The sequence below is a fragment of the Ictalurus furcatus genome, chromosome 20 (genome assembly GCF_023375685.1).
Source record: "Ictalurus furcatus strain D&B chromosome 20, Billie_1.0, whole genome shotgun sequence".
NCBI lineage: Eukaryota > Metazoa > Chordata > Actinopteri > Siluriformes > Ictaluridae > Ictalurus > Ictalurus furcatus.
Genome location: NC_071274.1, coordinates 20553764 through 20570074, shown reverse-complemented (window position 1 = coordinate 20570074; position 16311 = coordinate 20553764). Strand labels below are relative to the sequence as shown.

Below are 16311 nucleotides of genomic sequence, written 5' to 3'. Positions count from 1 at the left end.
GTGAAGAGTCCATTTTTAATCACAGCTGTGTCACAGGAACATAAGTGCAAATAGACAACACTTTATTCTCGTCACAAAGCCTGATGTGTAGGAAAGGCTATATCGTAAATTGACAAAACACTTTGCTGTGAACTGAAGAGAGCCTTAGGGTTGGTCAGAATGGTGTAAATACTTGTAATGGGATTGGCTTTTTGTAAACGTTTGTATAAAGTTAATGTCAGTAAGATTCAGATTATTTGCTATTAACAAATGACTTAAGGTCATTAGAGAATATTTGGGGTTTTTGTGGAACAGAGGGCTCGAGCATCCCCCAGTAAGCGTATGAAAAATACACAGAATGGTATGAAGAAACGAGAAGCGAGGCTGGGGTGCAAATTCAATTCAATTTGATTTGTATAAATAAGAATCTCCATAAAATCGTGTCTGGCTCGACAGCAGGAGAGGGGGAGAGATTGTTAGGTAAGACTGTGCTTTGCGTAACAGAAAGTCTATTCATGGTAGGCTTGAGTAAACAAATACATTTTAAGCCTAGACTTAAACACTGAGACTGTGTCTGAGTCCCGAACACTAATTGGAAGGCTATTCCATAACTGTGGGGCTCTATAAGAGAAAGCTCTTCCCCCTGCTGTAGCCTTCACTATTCCAGGTACCAACAAATACCCTGCACCTTTTGATCGAAAGGCTCCTGGATTTCTTTCTAGCCCAGGCTGTAGATTCATTCAGTCACAGTCATGTCAGTCATGAAACAGACTTAAACGCCCCCTATATTTGATTTGATTAGTGATTACGACGGCACATGAATTATTCGCTCTATTATCGTTTTTTTTGAGTTGTCGACAGACATTAGATTTTAGTCAGTATGACTATGATAGCTTGCTACATGACTACAAAAACTTTCACCTTACTATTTTTCTCCTTTCCTTGCCAAGGTTTGGTTACAGAGGTATGGCTACCTCCAGCCCACGCAGCCCAACATGGCCGTCCTGCGCTCAGCTTTGAGCATGCAGTCAGCCATCGCCACCATGCAGCGTGTCTACGGCCTCAACGTCACGGGACATTTAGACCTGAGCACTATAGAGTGAGTATGCACCAACACACACGCACACAGACAACTGGAAGATATCCCAGAGGTTGCTGGAGCTATTTTTGCCTGAGCCACACTAGACAATAAAATATCGAGTCAATCTATCACTTTATTCAGGCAGGATTCTGTCAACATTTAAAATAAATAAATAAAAAGAATTCCTAGATAAGCCTGTCAAACCCATCTGGCTAGAGAACAAAGCTAAGAAATCATGCAGTAGAGCATTCGAGAAGATGCGAACCACTCATCAGCAGTAAGAATCAGAAAGCCAGATTGGAATTCGCAAAGAAATATGGAGATGAGCCGCAAAATTTCTGGAACCAAGATTAACCTCTACCGAAGTGATGGAAAGGCCAGCGTGTGGATTAAGAAAGGATCTGCTTATTGTCCAAAACGTCAAAGCTCATCTGTGAAACATGGTGGAGGTAGTGTCATGGCTTTGTGCTTCAATGGCTGCTTCTGGAACAGGCTCACTACTCTTTATTTATGATGTAACTCATGATGGTAGCAGCAGAATGAATTCAGAAGTTTACAGGAATATTTTTGCCTGCCAATTTACAGAGAAATGCATCCAATCTAATTGGGTTGGTTGGAACTTCATTATGCAGCGAGTCAACGATCCAAAACACACTGCCACCTCAACAAAGGACTTTATCAGGGGGGAAAGTGGAAGATTTTAGACTGGCCAAGTCAATCACTGGAACCTAACCACATTAGACAATTAAATGTTGCGTCAATCTATCACTTTATTCCGGTAGTGAGACGCAAGATCGTGTCAGCAGTTCAAATAATTAAAATAAAATAAAATAATTCCTTGGTAAGCCTGTCAAGCCCATTCGCATAGAGAACAAACCTAACGGATCATGCATTAGAGAATTAGAGCATCTCTAAACAGTTGGGTTTATGATTAAGAATAAAATGATTCTTTTACTCAGAGTTTAAATATTTACAATGGCATTGTACATACGTAGGTCTGTATTGAACTAACTATTGTCCCTCACGTTTGTCCCTCGTGCTTTTCCATATTCGGCAACTTGCTGTATATTTTTTTATTTTGTCCAATCATTGGCCATGTTTTCTGGTCTTTATCCAATATTCAGTTGTCAACATGGGTGAGTCTGTGCCCAGTGTAGCATCAGACTCCTGTCCTTGGCTGGCAGAAGTGTGGTCTTCTGCTGCTGTAGTCCATCTGCCTCAAGTTTTGACATATTGTGCATTTTGAAATGCTTTTCTGCTCACCACAGTTTTAAAACGTGGTTATTTGACTTACTACGTTGTGCCCCGAGACCCCTGGGATAGGCTCCAGGCTCGCTACGACCCTGTCTAGGATAAGTGGTATAGAAAATAGATAGATGGATGGATGGATGGAATTCAATGTTCCTTTCTACTTATACTTATAACCTAGATTTGTCTATTTGTACATTTTAAATGTGTCCTTTTTTCAGACAGAGACATCATCATCATCTTAGTCATTTTCTTGCTGAGTCATGCTATAATTCCAGAACAGAATGTGCTGTGTAAAAGCACACATATTTGACTCATATGGATGCTTGTGGTATTAAAGCCAATTGTGTGTGTGTGTATATATATATATAAGTAATTTGTTGGCCTGTAAGTCTATCAGAACTGTGGTGTTTTAATCATGTATTGATGGCACACTAAAGTGTATAAAATCGCTGAGTACTCAGTAATGAACAGCACTAAACAGACACAGTAGAACCCTGCTACCGATCGATATTTTAAGCTTGAGGGCATTTCACAATCTCTTCAAAGCTTAGAAATGATATTCAGCATCTTTCGCCGCTAGTAACACTGCAAATCAGTCAATCGGTGCCCGTAACATCCGTGTGTATCTGTCGTTTCAGAATACCGATACCGGGATCAATGGTTTGAAAGATGCATTTCAAGCAGCTGTATATTTAGATTCAGTATATTTAGAGATTTTGAGGTTTTTAGCTGCAATATAACTTAATGTAAAAGGGCTCAATATTGTTTTATGTTTTATTAGCTTTGAGAAGGTGGGAGGCCACACTTCCTTTCCTGGGACTGACAGGAGATCAAGCTGATAACTAAATCCATCCATCCATTTTCTATACCGCTTATACAGGGTCGGGGGGAACCTATCCCAGGGAGCATCAGGCACAAGGCGGGGTACACCCTGGACGGGGTGCCAATCCATCGAAAGGCACACTCACACACACATTCAGACATATACTTCGGACACTTTGGACATGCCAATCAGCCTAGCATACATGTCTTTGTACTGGTGGTGGAAATCCAGAGGGGAACCCCCGCAGCACGGGGAGAACATGCAAACTCCACACACACAGGGCAGCGGTGGGAATCGAACCCCCAACCCTGGCAGTGTGAGTGTGAGGCTTTGCATCTTTATACCGCTACTTTGCTTTGTTAACCATCCTGATGTTTCTCCCAGGTGGATGAAGAAGCCCAGATGTGGCGTCCCGGATCAGGTCAGGAGACAGTCAGGCCCGCAGTCACGGACACGTCGCTACGCGCTCACTGGACAAAAGTGGCAGCGCACGCACATCACATACAGGTGAGCATATTATATTCATATATAGGCGAATAAAATATGATGGCGTATGCTGTTATGATAAAATAATCGATTACTGTGTGGTTTATACATATTATACAACAGCAGTTTAGCCATGAACTACAGTCAGAGCTGCTGCTATAAAAACATTAATCAATCCTGTTCAAAAGTTTACACCCCCTGGCTCTTAATGTATCGTGTCGCCTTCTTGAGAATCGGTGAACGTTTGCACCTTTTTTTAATAGTCATGTACGAGTCCCTCAGTTGTCCTCAGTATGAAAAGATGGATCTCAACATCACATAGCCAATGTTGGAAAGAGCTCAAATATGCAGAACATGCTGGATGGTGTCCTTTTTCGAGTAGATAAGATCTAGATTGTTCCAACAAAAGAGTTGATTCGAACATTTCCCAGTTCACTAATCATATAATAATAAACATTGATTGATTCCTCGTTTTCACATTTTAAAATGACGCGATTAAAACAAAAAATGCTCGAAGAAACAGTGCTCAGAAAGGTTTGACTGGAACCGATAGGATGTCCAGTCTTTAGTTTGGTTCAGAAGGAGTTACAATGCTACAGTAAGTAAAGCCCATAAAAACGGACTCAAGGACATTTGAGGTTGAATGTGTCCAGTGGTCACAAAATCCTTGACTCCTTCCCAATACTTCACACTGCAGTGGAGATATACTCAAGCATAAAATAACCTCCAACAGTGACTTTAGCCTTCATAATTTCCTGGAGATTAAACTTTGAAGGGAAATGGAGGGTGTTCTCACCTCAATTTACACTCGCCTGGTTACAGCAGGCGATAACAGAAAATGATTTATTCAAATCTGCTGCTTTTTTTTTTTCTTTCTCTAATTGACGAGCCGCCTACGCAAATGGAACGTAAATGAGGCCGAAGTCTGGCAGCTGTTGACGGCTCTTTAACGAGAGAAAAGGGAGAGAGAGAGAGAAGTGAATGAATGAGCCGAAGGAGATTTTCGGCTTCTTCCTGTCTGTCAGCCCGAGATAAAGCCTTCACGGTGCAAAGTTCGGCGAAGCCATCACTTCCCAAAGTTCACTTCAGAGCTTTTAGAAACTGCAGGTTGAAAAAAAAACCCCTCACAAATCACTTTTCTGTTTGTTCTACGTGTAGGCAACCCATCATCTTAATAGGCCACTTTGAAAGCTGTGCAGGTGCTTGGCTTTTTGTGCTACTGTTTTTTCTTTTTCTTTTAATAACGGCTATGATAACGATTTGGAAAGAAGAAACTCGTCCTTGGTCAGAAAACCAAATCAATAGCCTGTGCACCTGATTTAAAGCAGTGGGAACATGTCGTATCAAAGATGGTTGTATTTTGAATAACCTTATAATTGATCCATCTCACATTGAGCTATTCCATGTGGACGTAATTACAGCAGATTACTTATTTCGTCTAGTGCTCGTCGAATGATGCTCTAACGGTACAACCTTTTCATACGCTTTCATCACGTGATACTCAAACAAAAAGCACTTGAAAACAAACTGCGTTAGGTTATAAGATTTCAGTGTTTTTTGGGTTTTTGTTTTTTTTTGTAGTTTGATTCTGAATCTCGAAAGAGCCAGCCATAAGAACGTCAAGATTTCCAAGCTGTACTTGTACATATGAGATTAATGTATTTCTTGCAAAATACCTAGACATCAAATACAAGTACAAGTACATTTAAAGCAGTATACAGAACCTGGAAGTGTTTGGAAGCTTGGGTGTTGAGTGTCGAGTGAATGCTTGAATCTGATTGGTGAGAAGGTGTGAATTATTTTCGTATAACAGCACGGCTCGGGCAGTAGTTCTGGCTCTAACACGAGCGATATGTTAATATCAACGCGCTTGTTCTAATACGTTATCGTTTCTAGAGTAACAGCTCATACGCTTGTGTGGCGAACGTGCTACATGATCTAATAATGGCTAATAATAAACGGATTTCAAAAATGTGTTGTAGATGCTAGATAAATGAGCAAAGGTATTTGCGTGGGTTAGGATTCCGAACAAACGAGCTGCTTTGTGAATCCGAAAACATGATATTTCTTCAGTGGAAGGCTTAAATAAAGGTATGAAAGGACAAATTCCAGCAGTAGCCTAGCCTAATAAGTCCTGTTTCTCCTCCAGTATAAAGAATGTGACCCCTAAGGTGGGCGCACGGGAGACTCACGAAGCCATCCGGAGGGCTTTTGATGTGTGGCAGAGCGTTACACCGCTGAACTTCGAGGCTGTCCCATACAGCGCGCTGGAGAGCGGTAAGCGTGACGTAGACATCACCATTATCTTCGCATCTGGTTTCCACGGTGACAGCTCTCCATTTGATGGAGAAGGAGGCTTCTTGGCTCATGCGTACTTCCCTGGGCCTGGGATAGGGGGTGATACGCATTTTGACTCTGATGAACCCTGGACCCTGGGCAACCCCAACCATGATGGTGAGAGAACGGCAGGTTAGGGGCTTTTTGTTGTTTGTTTGTGCAAGTCGTTCCATTTCTCTCAATCGGTGTACCAGTCTGGATGACAACAATCAATACATTCATGGATCGGCTTAATTGTTTTTGGAAAAAAAAAAAAAAAAAAAAAAAAAAAAAGGTCAACTTTAATCCACTTGGTGTAAATGTCTTCCATCAGTGCTTTTCTCCAGTATTTCTCCAGTTTTGTACTGGAGCTACAATTTTAATGCAACGAAAGTCTATCTCACCCAAATTCTTTTGAGTAAATATTTCCCTCAAACAGTTCGTCGGTGCTTTCAGACGGACTTGTCGATATGGTTTAGGATGCAGTGAGACTTACGTTCATCTATAAACATAATCAAAACTTCATGTAGGTGAACACTGTAACGCTATGCAGAGTCGCCAACATCGCTGCAAGCGACAATAAGAAAAAAACAAGCCAAAGGTTTGGTTTGCTAATTAATAATAATAATCAGCTCCTCCATTTTGTTTTACCATACAAGAAGACCACAGTCCCACCCACTTTAAAAAAAACAACAAAATTGGCTCACAAGTTTAATCCTTGTTAACGTTCACTTAGGTAAAGTTGGTGTGAAGTGAAAGTAAGCACTATTAGAAGCAAATGCGAGTCCTTCGTGTCCCGCGTCCTTTCCCTTTCAGTGAATTGCCCCGTTCTGCCAATTGACATTTTATTCATAACTCTGATTTATTGATCTTTAAAAGTAGAAAATTATCGTTTGATGGCGTCTCCTGTATCACCATAGCAAAAATCGTAAATGCTATGGCTAAACCTAGGTGTTAGCACCTCTGGTTATGGCTTCTGTTAACTTGGACAACCAGAATGACAGAATATTTTTGGGGCCATTCTGTCCCCAAAGATTAAAATTGCATTTGTACAGAAAATTCTTGGACGTTTTGTGCACTATAATACAGTTCCGGTTTGAACTTTTGATTTGTACACCAAGATAATCTCTGCTATTTTATATTGTTTATTTAAATAAAAAAAAAAATGTAAAAAGCATTTTAACAAACCGAGTATACGAAATTTTGTTTGCATATGAAGATGTATTTCTGTTAACCATAAATAATGAATGAGATCGACTTCTATCTCTTAGCTGCAATAACTTCAAATCAAAATAAGCGAATGTCAGACGCTAAAGATGTCTTGGAAGATCAACTACATTATTCGTTCAGCCATCCTGCTTATGTCCATCCATACATTCAGCCATCCTGCTTATGTCTGTGGTTTTATAACTGTTCTGTCCATGTTTGTTTGTGAGTCGTCATGAGTCTTTGTTAGTATGGCAGAATTGACAAGACGGTGTTGTTTGTAATGCACATCCATTAGCCGAGTGGTAATCAGATTCTCATTGTGCTGTGAGCTATAATAACTAGTCTGGCTAGTCGAAAAGGGCTTTTAAGATGCTCCTGTGCTTGTGCTGAACATCTCTATCATGGCCATAATGCATACTGACAGCTAGGATTCATACTGCCGTCTGAGACAGATAAAGCTCTGACGTGCTCGCTCGCTTGGATATAGTCTTTATCGCTACATGAGGTTCACTTTAATGGACTTCTCTATGTCTTCTTATCAAGGCTCTGTAAAAGGTTTTATCTAGTAGCTTGTGGGTTTGTTGTTTGGATCCCAATCACTGTTAGGCTCTTGATTCCAAAGACATGAGTTATTATTTATTAAATAGCTAAGCTTGTTATAGGCTTAATACATTTCCAAGGAGCATGCCATACAGGAGCATCTCATGAACCAAATGATGAACCAAATGATGTCAAATTGTACCAACAGGATTTGTTTTTAATTCTTCCCTTTATTCCTTTTTTTTATTTTTTATTTTTTATTTATTTATTTTTTTTTAGCTAGTGTTGTCGTTAGATACACATAGAAAATATGGCACCCAAGCAGTCTTTCAGGAAAAAAAACCAAAAAAACATAATTTGAGAGTGACACCAGGAAGCCAAATGTAGTGAAATAGATTTTTACCTGTTATATAACCAATTATACTTTTGCTAAGTTTCCCTAAATGTTTGAAAGCATTTATAATCTCACTTGCTGGTTACTCGTGATAGCTAGCTAGATATACATGCTATCTAGCTACAGTGTCCCAACAGTTGGTCTGTTTAGCTAGCTAGCTGCAAAGCTTAGTAGGTTAAGTTTGTAGCTAGCTAGTTTAACAAATTATAACTACAGAGATAGTAGCAAAATGTAGATGCAAGTTTTTGACCCTCATATAACCCATTATGTTTTTGCTAAGCTTTCCCAAACATTTGAAAGCACTTATAATCTCACTTCCTACTTGCTGCTAGCTATAAAGTATTCAGAATTGCACGGAGAGCATTATAATGCTCACATAGCTGTATCCTGATAATTCTTAGGTTGTTTCTCAATTTTCTCCTCCAGCCATAAATCATAAAAAGGCTTATCTCTGCTGTGCTTTTGTAACCATTACCATAAGCTTCTCTGCTTTTGTGTGCCCGAGTATTTCAGTGTGCGGATACAGCTCAATTGTCCTTGTACGTTATTACAGGGAATGACCTGTTCTTGGTGGCCGTCCATGAGCTGGGCCACGCTCTGGGTCTGGAGCACTCCAACGACCCTACTGCGATAATGGCCCCCTTTTACCAGTACATGGACACGGAGAGCTTTAAATTGCCTCACGACGATCTACAAGGCATCCAGAAAATCTATGGTAATTTTTTAAATATATAATCGCTAATCCAACTTAGAAAAGGTTTTCTCTATGTTCTCTGTCGGTCATCGATTGACCGTCGTCAAACTATTTAAAGCTAACAATCAGTTATACTATTGTCTATTTTTATGGGTCCAAGCACCAACATAGATTCGGAGCTATGTTATTTATCTATAAATCCCATTTTCAAACAGTACTTATGAATAAATTCCTGCATATCCTGCTTATTAAATGAGGCACATGGTCAGTATCCATATCAGCAATCAGATAACACAGGCAGACAAAGATAATGAAGGTAAATCCATTCTCTTGATAATTCCAGGTCCTCCAGATAAGAACCCTCAGCCAACTCGGTTGCTCACGACGGCGCCTCCTCCTCGCCTGCACCCTCCATCTGACCCTCGGAAGCACGACCGTCAGAGCCGTCCTCATCGGCCGCCACAGAAATCCAAACCCTCCAACCCCAATTCCAAACCCAACATCTGCGATGGAGGGTTCAACACACTGGCCATCCTGCGCCAAGAGCTGTTCGTCTTCAAGGTAGAAAGCAATGGGTCTTCTCTAGGGTTCTCAGATTCATCAGATTCTGATTGGCTACTGTACAGTAAACTGTTGTAACTCATATATATATATATATATATATATATATATATATATATATATATATATATATATATATATATATATATATATATATATATATATATAATTGAGATACATCAACTCAACTGACCCCATGGAATAATGCATCACAGTGTTGGTGCTCACATTAAAATTTGATAAGTGCATCATCATGCATTAATATGCCGTATAATGGTTTTCTCATTAGGATCAGTGGTTCTGGAGGGTGCGTGATAACTCGGTGGTGCCTGGCTACCCCATGCAGATCAGCTACTTCTGGAAAGGGCTACCCCCCAAGATTGATGCTGTCTACGAGAACAGCGAGGGCAAGTTTGTCTTCTTCAAAGGTGAGACCACATTCTGTTTAGGAAATGTCATTTGTTTTAATTAAGCTGCAGTATATACAAGGACTAGCTTAAGAGAACAGGTTGCAGATAATACCTTTAAGAGCTGAACTTATCAATGTTGCTAGAAGGCTGACTCGGATTTGACGTTGCAGCTCGTGACATTTCACGATTTTTACGTTCCTTGACAAATACTAATAACAAGGTGGATTTCGTTCTCTCGCTTTAAAGGCCATCGATTCTGGGTATTCAAGGACACCACTCTGCAGCCCACATACCCTCAGGACATCTCGCTGTTCGGCAATGGGATGCCGTCTCAGAACATCGAGACGGCTGTGTGGTGGGAGGACGTGGCCAAAACATATTTTTTCAAAGGGGACAGGTGAGTCAAACCAGAAAGATGCAGCTGAGTCACTAAAGCTTAAAAAATGGTTGCCATGCCTCCTTTAAATGCCTTTGAACTACCCCAAACACATTACTGTTCTACTGAGGAGTTCCTACTCATAAGATGGAATCTCATGGAAACTTTTTTTAAAAAAGGATCTGGGTCAGGCATGGTAGCTTAGTGGTTAGCACATTTGCCCCTGGGGTTGAGGGTTCGAATCCTGCCTCCTCCCTGTGTGCACGAAATTTGCATGTTCTCCCTGTTTCTTCGGGGTTTTCCACCCGGTACTCCACCTGGTTTCCTCCCCAATCCAAAGACATTCGTTGTAGGCTGATTGGCATTTCCAACTTGTCCATAGTGTGTGAATGGGTGTGTGAGTATGTGCACTGGGTTGGCACCCTGTTCAGGGTGTCCCCCGACTTGTACCCCGAGTTCCCTGGGAAAGGCTCCAGGCTCCCCGCAACTCTGTGTAGGATAAGCGGTATGGAAAATGGATGGATTCTTTGGGTCAATATACTGTACGTTAATAAAATATCGCAAACTGGAGTCAAACAATGACAAACTCAGCACAATTGTATAATTTTACACTAGTAAGCTAGTAGCTATTCCAATATTTAGTCTTTATCAAGATAGCTCTCCATGAATCATATACCACAGCACTTTGGAATTCTTGAATCTGAAGGTTTATTTTCTATCATCACAGGTGCTTATTCTAATATGTTATTGTGCTGTTATTCATCAAAGAATTATGTGTAATTGCTGATATGGTGAAGTTTTCTATAAAGAGATGTTTAAATATTCTCCAGTGTCAGTATTTGTAACAGCCAGAGGTAGTATACTGTATGAGGGTGTTTATCTTGTGTCTCAAATGTTAAAATGACTTTCCATTCTGAAACCTCTCTCTTTGGCTCAGGTACTGGAGGTACAATGAGGACATCCGGAGTATGGACCCTGGTTATCCCAAACCCATCACCATTTGGAAGGGCATCCCAGACTCTCCTCAGGGTGCCTTTGTGGACAAGGCTAATGGTGGGTCCTTTTCTTTCACTTTGCACATTCAGTCCACTGCTGAACTCAAAACTGACTATTAAAAAAGTCCCAAGTCTTGTCACTAAAGCTCTGCACTCGTGGAGAATGTAGTTAAGGTAAACTACATTCGTTTTATACGTTTGGCTGAATATTAAATCCAGATGTTGTATCATAGTTATCAGCTCCTCCCTGTGCTGTGCTGTGCTGTGTTGGAACTATGAGCAGTGCTTAGGAAAGAAGAAAATAAGAGAATATTTTCTCAGTTAAATAACAAGTTGTTTTTTCTTAATTATTTCTTAATTATTAGTCTTAGATGTCGTGGAACGTCTGCCGTACAAGTAGTGTACCTGTGAATTTGCCTTGTTGCCAGCACTACTGTCTTGTTGTTATAGAACATTAATCACACCTTCTAGACCAATGTGGTATATTAGCAATTAATAGTCATTAATATTAATAGTTGAATTTCCTTGTGAAAAAATGCAGGCTTCACGTATTTCTACAAGGGAAAAGAGTACTGGAAGTTCAACAACCGGAGGCTGCGGGTAGAACCGGGGTACCCCAGGTCCATCCTGCGAGATTTCATGGGCTGCGACGGCCTGCCCTCGGACCCTGACTGGGACTGGCGGCCGCCGCAGGATGACGAGCCACCACATTACGAGCATGACGACGTGGATATCGTGCGTAAACCTGAGGGCACGGGTGGCACCGAAAAGGCTGTGGCCATTGCCATACCCTGCGTGCTAGCCCTATGCCTTATGGTCCTACTGCACACTGTTTTCCGGGTCAAGCGTAAGGACACCAAGCGCCACATACTGTACTGCAAGCGCTCCATGCAGGAATGGGTTTGAGAAGTGGGGGATTCTGACTTCCCCATTCCAAGACATGTGGGATGTACCATCGTGTCTTACCCGAGGGGGTGGTGTTGAACCTCTTTCTCTCATGGGAGGGAGGAGGAAAGGAATGAACAGCATGCCCACGTCCTAATTGTGGTGTCTGCTCTTCCCAGGAGCGCCGTGTCGTTATGTGTGTGTCATGTCAGGCCTCCGTTGTCGGCTGTCCGCGGCCATTTTGAGACTCGAGTCAGATCTCGAAAGTAACTCGATAAAATATTCACTAAAGGACCGACCTTTACAAATGAAAATACGTTATGTATCACCTACTAGTTATCAGCTTCACATAACGTGTGGACTCTTATGTTCCTCCAGAATCTTTATGTTTTAAGAATTGATACTCAAACCAAAACACCATTGGTTTCCAAAGACAATTGTGGTTTTTTTTTTTTCATGTCCAGTTTTTTTAAAGCATAGATTTCATTTTAAGTAGAAATCTTATCTTTATCTTCAGGTTTTATGCATTCTATCATTAGCTTTTACAATCTCCAACTCTATCTGCAATATTTGGTTGAATGCCTTAACCATATATCTATAATATTTCTTTTTCAGCGTGTGTGTGTGTATGTGTACACATGTATCAAAAGGGACGGCTAATCTTGTACCATACAGTCAAGTGCAAAAGTTTGCATACCCTTAGGCCAAAATTAAAAAGACCATTTTAATTAATAGTCATGAGACATTCCGGTCCTGATTTACTAAGATCTCAAACGAAGAGCTTAATCTGTGTGTAATAAATTGTGTGCACAGTTATTAGTTATGTTCTAGCTGATTGACAAAAATGCTTAATTCGGAACAATACTTAAGTAAAGTTCAGATCTCACAAAGCCAAATGTCTGAGTAATTGCATGTCAAATATGGCACAGTGCTGAGGTGTCATAAAACTATTGAAAACAACGTTATTTTAACATAAAAGAGTGCAGATATGAGTTGTTGTTGTTATGTTGATGTATGTTGTCAACATCAGAAGTTCAAATGTCCAGCAAACATATAATATGAATCAAACTTTACCAGTGGTAATATTGTCATAATTTCAGAAAACGTTCTCATTATTTTGAGATACTAAAAAACGTAAATAAAATAAAAGCTTCATTTTGTCTTCACATAGCAGAAACAGGGTTTTTGCACATTTAGTACTTGCTCTTCGGTTGTATTCATTTACACATACGCAGTGCTGGTTGCTTAAATGACTTTGAGGCTGCGATAAATCACACAGCAGGTGCTAAATGAATCAATTGACATCGACTCTGCACTGTATTGTGCACTTTTCGGTTATTTATTAAGACATGCAAAACAGAAATGATGTATTTTACTTATTTAAAAGATGCAATCCTCCATAGGGCCTGCACTGTTTTTTTAAACAGGTTGTGTCAAGGTATTTTTTACACACAAACCTTCAGTAAATCAGGGTTTCAGTTCGGTTTTGTTCCTTCTTTATGAAAAATGGTCAAATAGTGTTTGATAAGACATTAATGTTGAAGATGATATTATCATACGCATCATACTTCTTTACATCAGGGATTTTATGATTTTATATTGAAGTATTTTTCTGTTGATTTTGCCTTATATTTTGGATTGGATTGTTGCAGGACACACACACTTCTCATTTTTACTTAATTTTTTTTTTTTTTTTAGATAAATTTATTTATTTATTCATTCATTTAAAGTACATTTTCCTTCATTTTCATTCCAAATCTACGGGGGATTCAAACTTTTGCACTCAACTGTATGTTTTAAACTGCTCTACTTGGCATTAATGCTTTCAGAAAATAATAATAATAATAATAATAATAATAATAATAATAATAATAATTTTTAAAAAAGTTCCTTTTTTGGTTTGTTTTAGGAAAGGTCTTCCAGGTTAAAAAAAATGTAAAAGAAGCAGTGAAAATCCTAGAAGATATTATTTAGCATTCTGAATAATCTAATAATATAATATACTTTAATATTATGTAGAATACAGACTGTCAGAAAAATGTAACCGTGTAGAAATGTCAGACCCATTAAAATTAGTATAGCTTGGGGTGCACTATATTGGATGAGACATTGCACTGAACTAACTAATATTACGCTGATATTAAGAACAATAATTCAAAAACGAAAAACTAATAAGCTCAGATGGACGTGTATGACTTTATTACAGATTTTATACTGCGGCTGGTTTAGTGATTTAAAAAGTCAGAGAGAAAAATCATTTAAAACAACAGAGACACGTTTAAGTTATAGCACTTTTTAACTATAAACAAATGGTATGACCATTTTTACCCCCTTTTTTTTTTTATTCATGCCTTGTTTTGCTGTTTTAATGGTGGATCTCTGACGTCTGCAGAAGTCATTAATGTTCTCTGGGATTCATTAATGAGGAGTTTGTGTGGCTGTTAAAACTCTTCAGTGAGTGTCATTGGCACCACTCCAATCCAATTAACAACTTCCTGAATCGCGAGATCGCACGGTGATGGAACACACAGACTTCACATTGTTACCGATATGGCAGCTTTCTGAACTCTGCCTTTGTTAACAAGATGTAAATATTTGAACATGCTGTACATATCTCATATAGTGTCTTGAATATGGATGTGAAGGGCAGATTATACAGTATTAAATACTAAGATATCAATCAGATCTGCTGTGTGTGTGTGTGTGTGTTTAATTCTTTTGGAAAGAGTCAGTTACTCTACAGTGGATATAAAAAGTCTACACACCCCTGTTAAAATGGCAGGATTTTGTGATGAAAAAAAAAAAACCCCAAAAAACAACCAAGATGAATCATGTCAGAACATTTCCCACCCTCGATGCGAAATTACTACGTATAATCAATTAAGTGAAAAACAATCAGAAACATTTTAAGGGAAAACAACTTGGTTGTGTAAGTGTGCACACCCTTTTATAATTGGTGATGTGACCAAGACAAAAACTTACCAGGGAGGCTTCCAAGAGACCTACGGCAACATTATAGGAGCTGCAGGAATATCTGGAAAGTACTGGCTTTTCCCTGTATGTGACAACAATCTCTTGTATTTTTCATATGTCTGGGCTATGGGGTAGGGTGGCTAAACAGAAGCTCTTTCTTATTAAAAAACAAAACAAACATCCAAGCCCAACTAAATCACCCCAAACCATGTGCTAAAATGTGTTATGGTCTGACGAGACCAAATTTAAGAGGTATAATGACCAAAATAACACCATACCCACAGAGAAGCATGGTGGTGGCAGCAGCATGCTTTACGCTTGCTTTTCTTCAGCCAGGGAATCATGAATAGCTACAGATTCCAGTTGATTTTAGTGCAAAACCTTCAGGTTTCTGCTACAAAGCTGAAGATGAAAATGAAGATGAAGTCACCTTTCAGAACGACAACGACCCAAAGCATACATCCAAATCAACAAAGGAACGGCTTAACCAAAAGAAGATCAATGATTCTGATTGACTTAGTCAGAGCCCAGACCTGAATTCAAGTAAAAATCTTTGGGGTGAGTTAAAGTGGGCTGTCCTCAGGATGCCTTCACAATTTCATGGATCTAGAATGAGGTTTTTCGTTTCTATTGAATATTTTCAAAATCCCAGAAAAGTCATCAATAAGGCTGATTTGGTTGGTTTCCTATTCTATAGTGAAGTCTTATTAGCTCTGCATATAGCTAGCTAAGCTAACCTGTTTTTCATTGAATATCCTTTGATTGAAGTCCCAAAGGGGTAACAAAGTGTGTTCATTACAACTTATGTTACCTATGTTAAACTATTTAAAGAAAATACGTCTATAAATTTTGACCATGGTGTCGTTTTCTCTAAAATGATCTGCTTATCTAGTTGTTTTTAATGGTTAGTTAATGTCTAATTGTATTTATTCAGACACCCCGAAGCCAATGAAAACCCTTTAAAAATGCCTAAATGTACTGAAATATTAAACAGGACTTGTTGAGTAGCCTGTTAAAAACAGTATGGAATGCAGAACTTCCTACTTGTAATTTTCTGACCTTTATTCCTGTCCTTCAGAGCCTCCATTCAGATTATTTTTGTTCCTGTTTAGTACCGAACCTAAACTGAACTCACATAGGTATTACCAGTAGAGGGCGTCAGTTCCTTAGAAACACAAAAGACCAAAACAGATGTACCATCACCAGCCTCTCTTTTTTTCTCAGCTGCTCATGTTAGAAAAGAAAAAAAAAAGACTTTCTGTGGCAGAAATGTGTCTTGGATCAGTCTTAGATAATGTGGAGATAACAAGATGTTGTAGAAACAATACCATATTAAAA

The 16311-nt window shown here is 39.3% G+C and overlaps 1 protein-coding gene across 2 annotated transcripts; it reads left to right on the top strand.

The window, feature by feature from the left end:
* Nucleotides 1-959: 959 nt before the first annotated feature.
* mmp16b (matrix metallopeptidase 16b (membrane-inserted)) lies at nt 960-14842 on the top strand. Of its 2 annotated transcripts, XM_053651867.1 has the most exons (9): nt 960-1078; nt 3519-3641; nt 5770-6074; nt 8633-8794; nt 9117-9334; nt 9624-9762; nt 9991-10141; nt 11058-11173; nt 11657-14842. In XM_053651867.1, the coding sequence occupies exons 1-9, from the start codon at nt 975-977 to the stop codon at nt 12019-12021; spliced, it is 1683 nt and encodes a 560-aa protein (XP_053507842.1). In that variant the 5' UTR covers nt 960-974; the 3' UTR covers nt 12022-14842. The 2 variants fall into 2 exon arrangements, with proteins under 2 accessions (XP_053507842.1, XP_053507840.1); XM_053651865.1 differs by lacking the exon at nt 960-1078 and having other exon boundaries at nt 2325-3641.
* The last annotated feature ends 1469 nt before the right edge of the window (nt 14843-16311 follow it).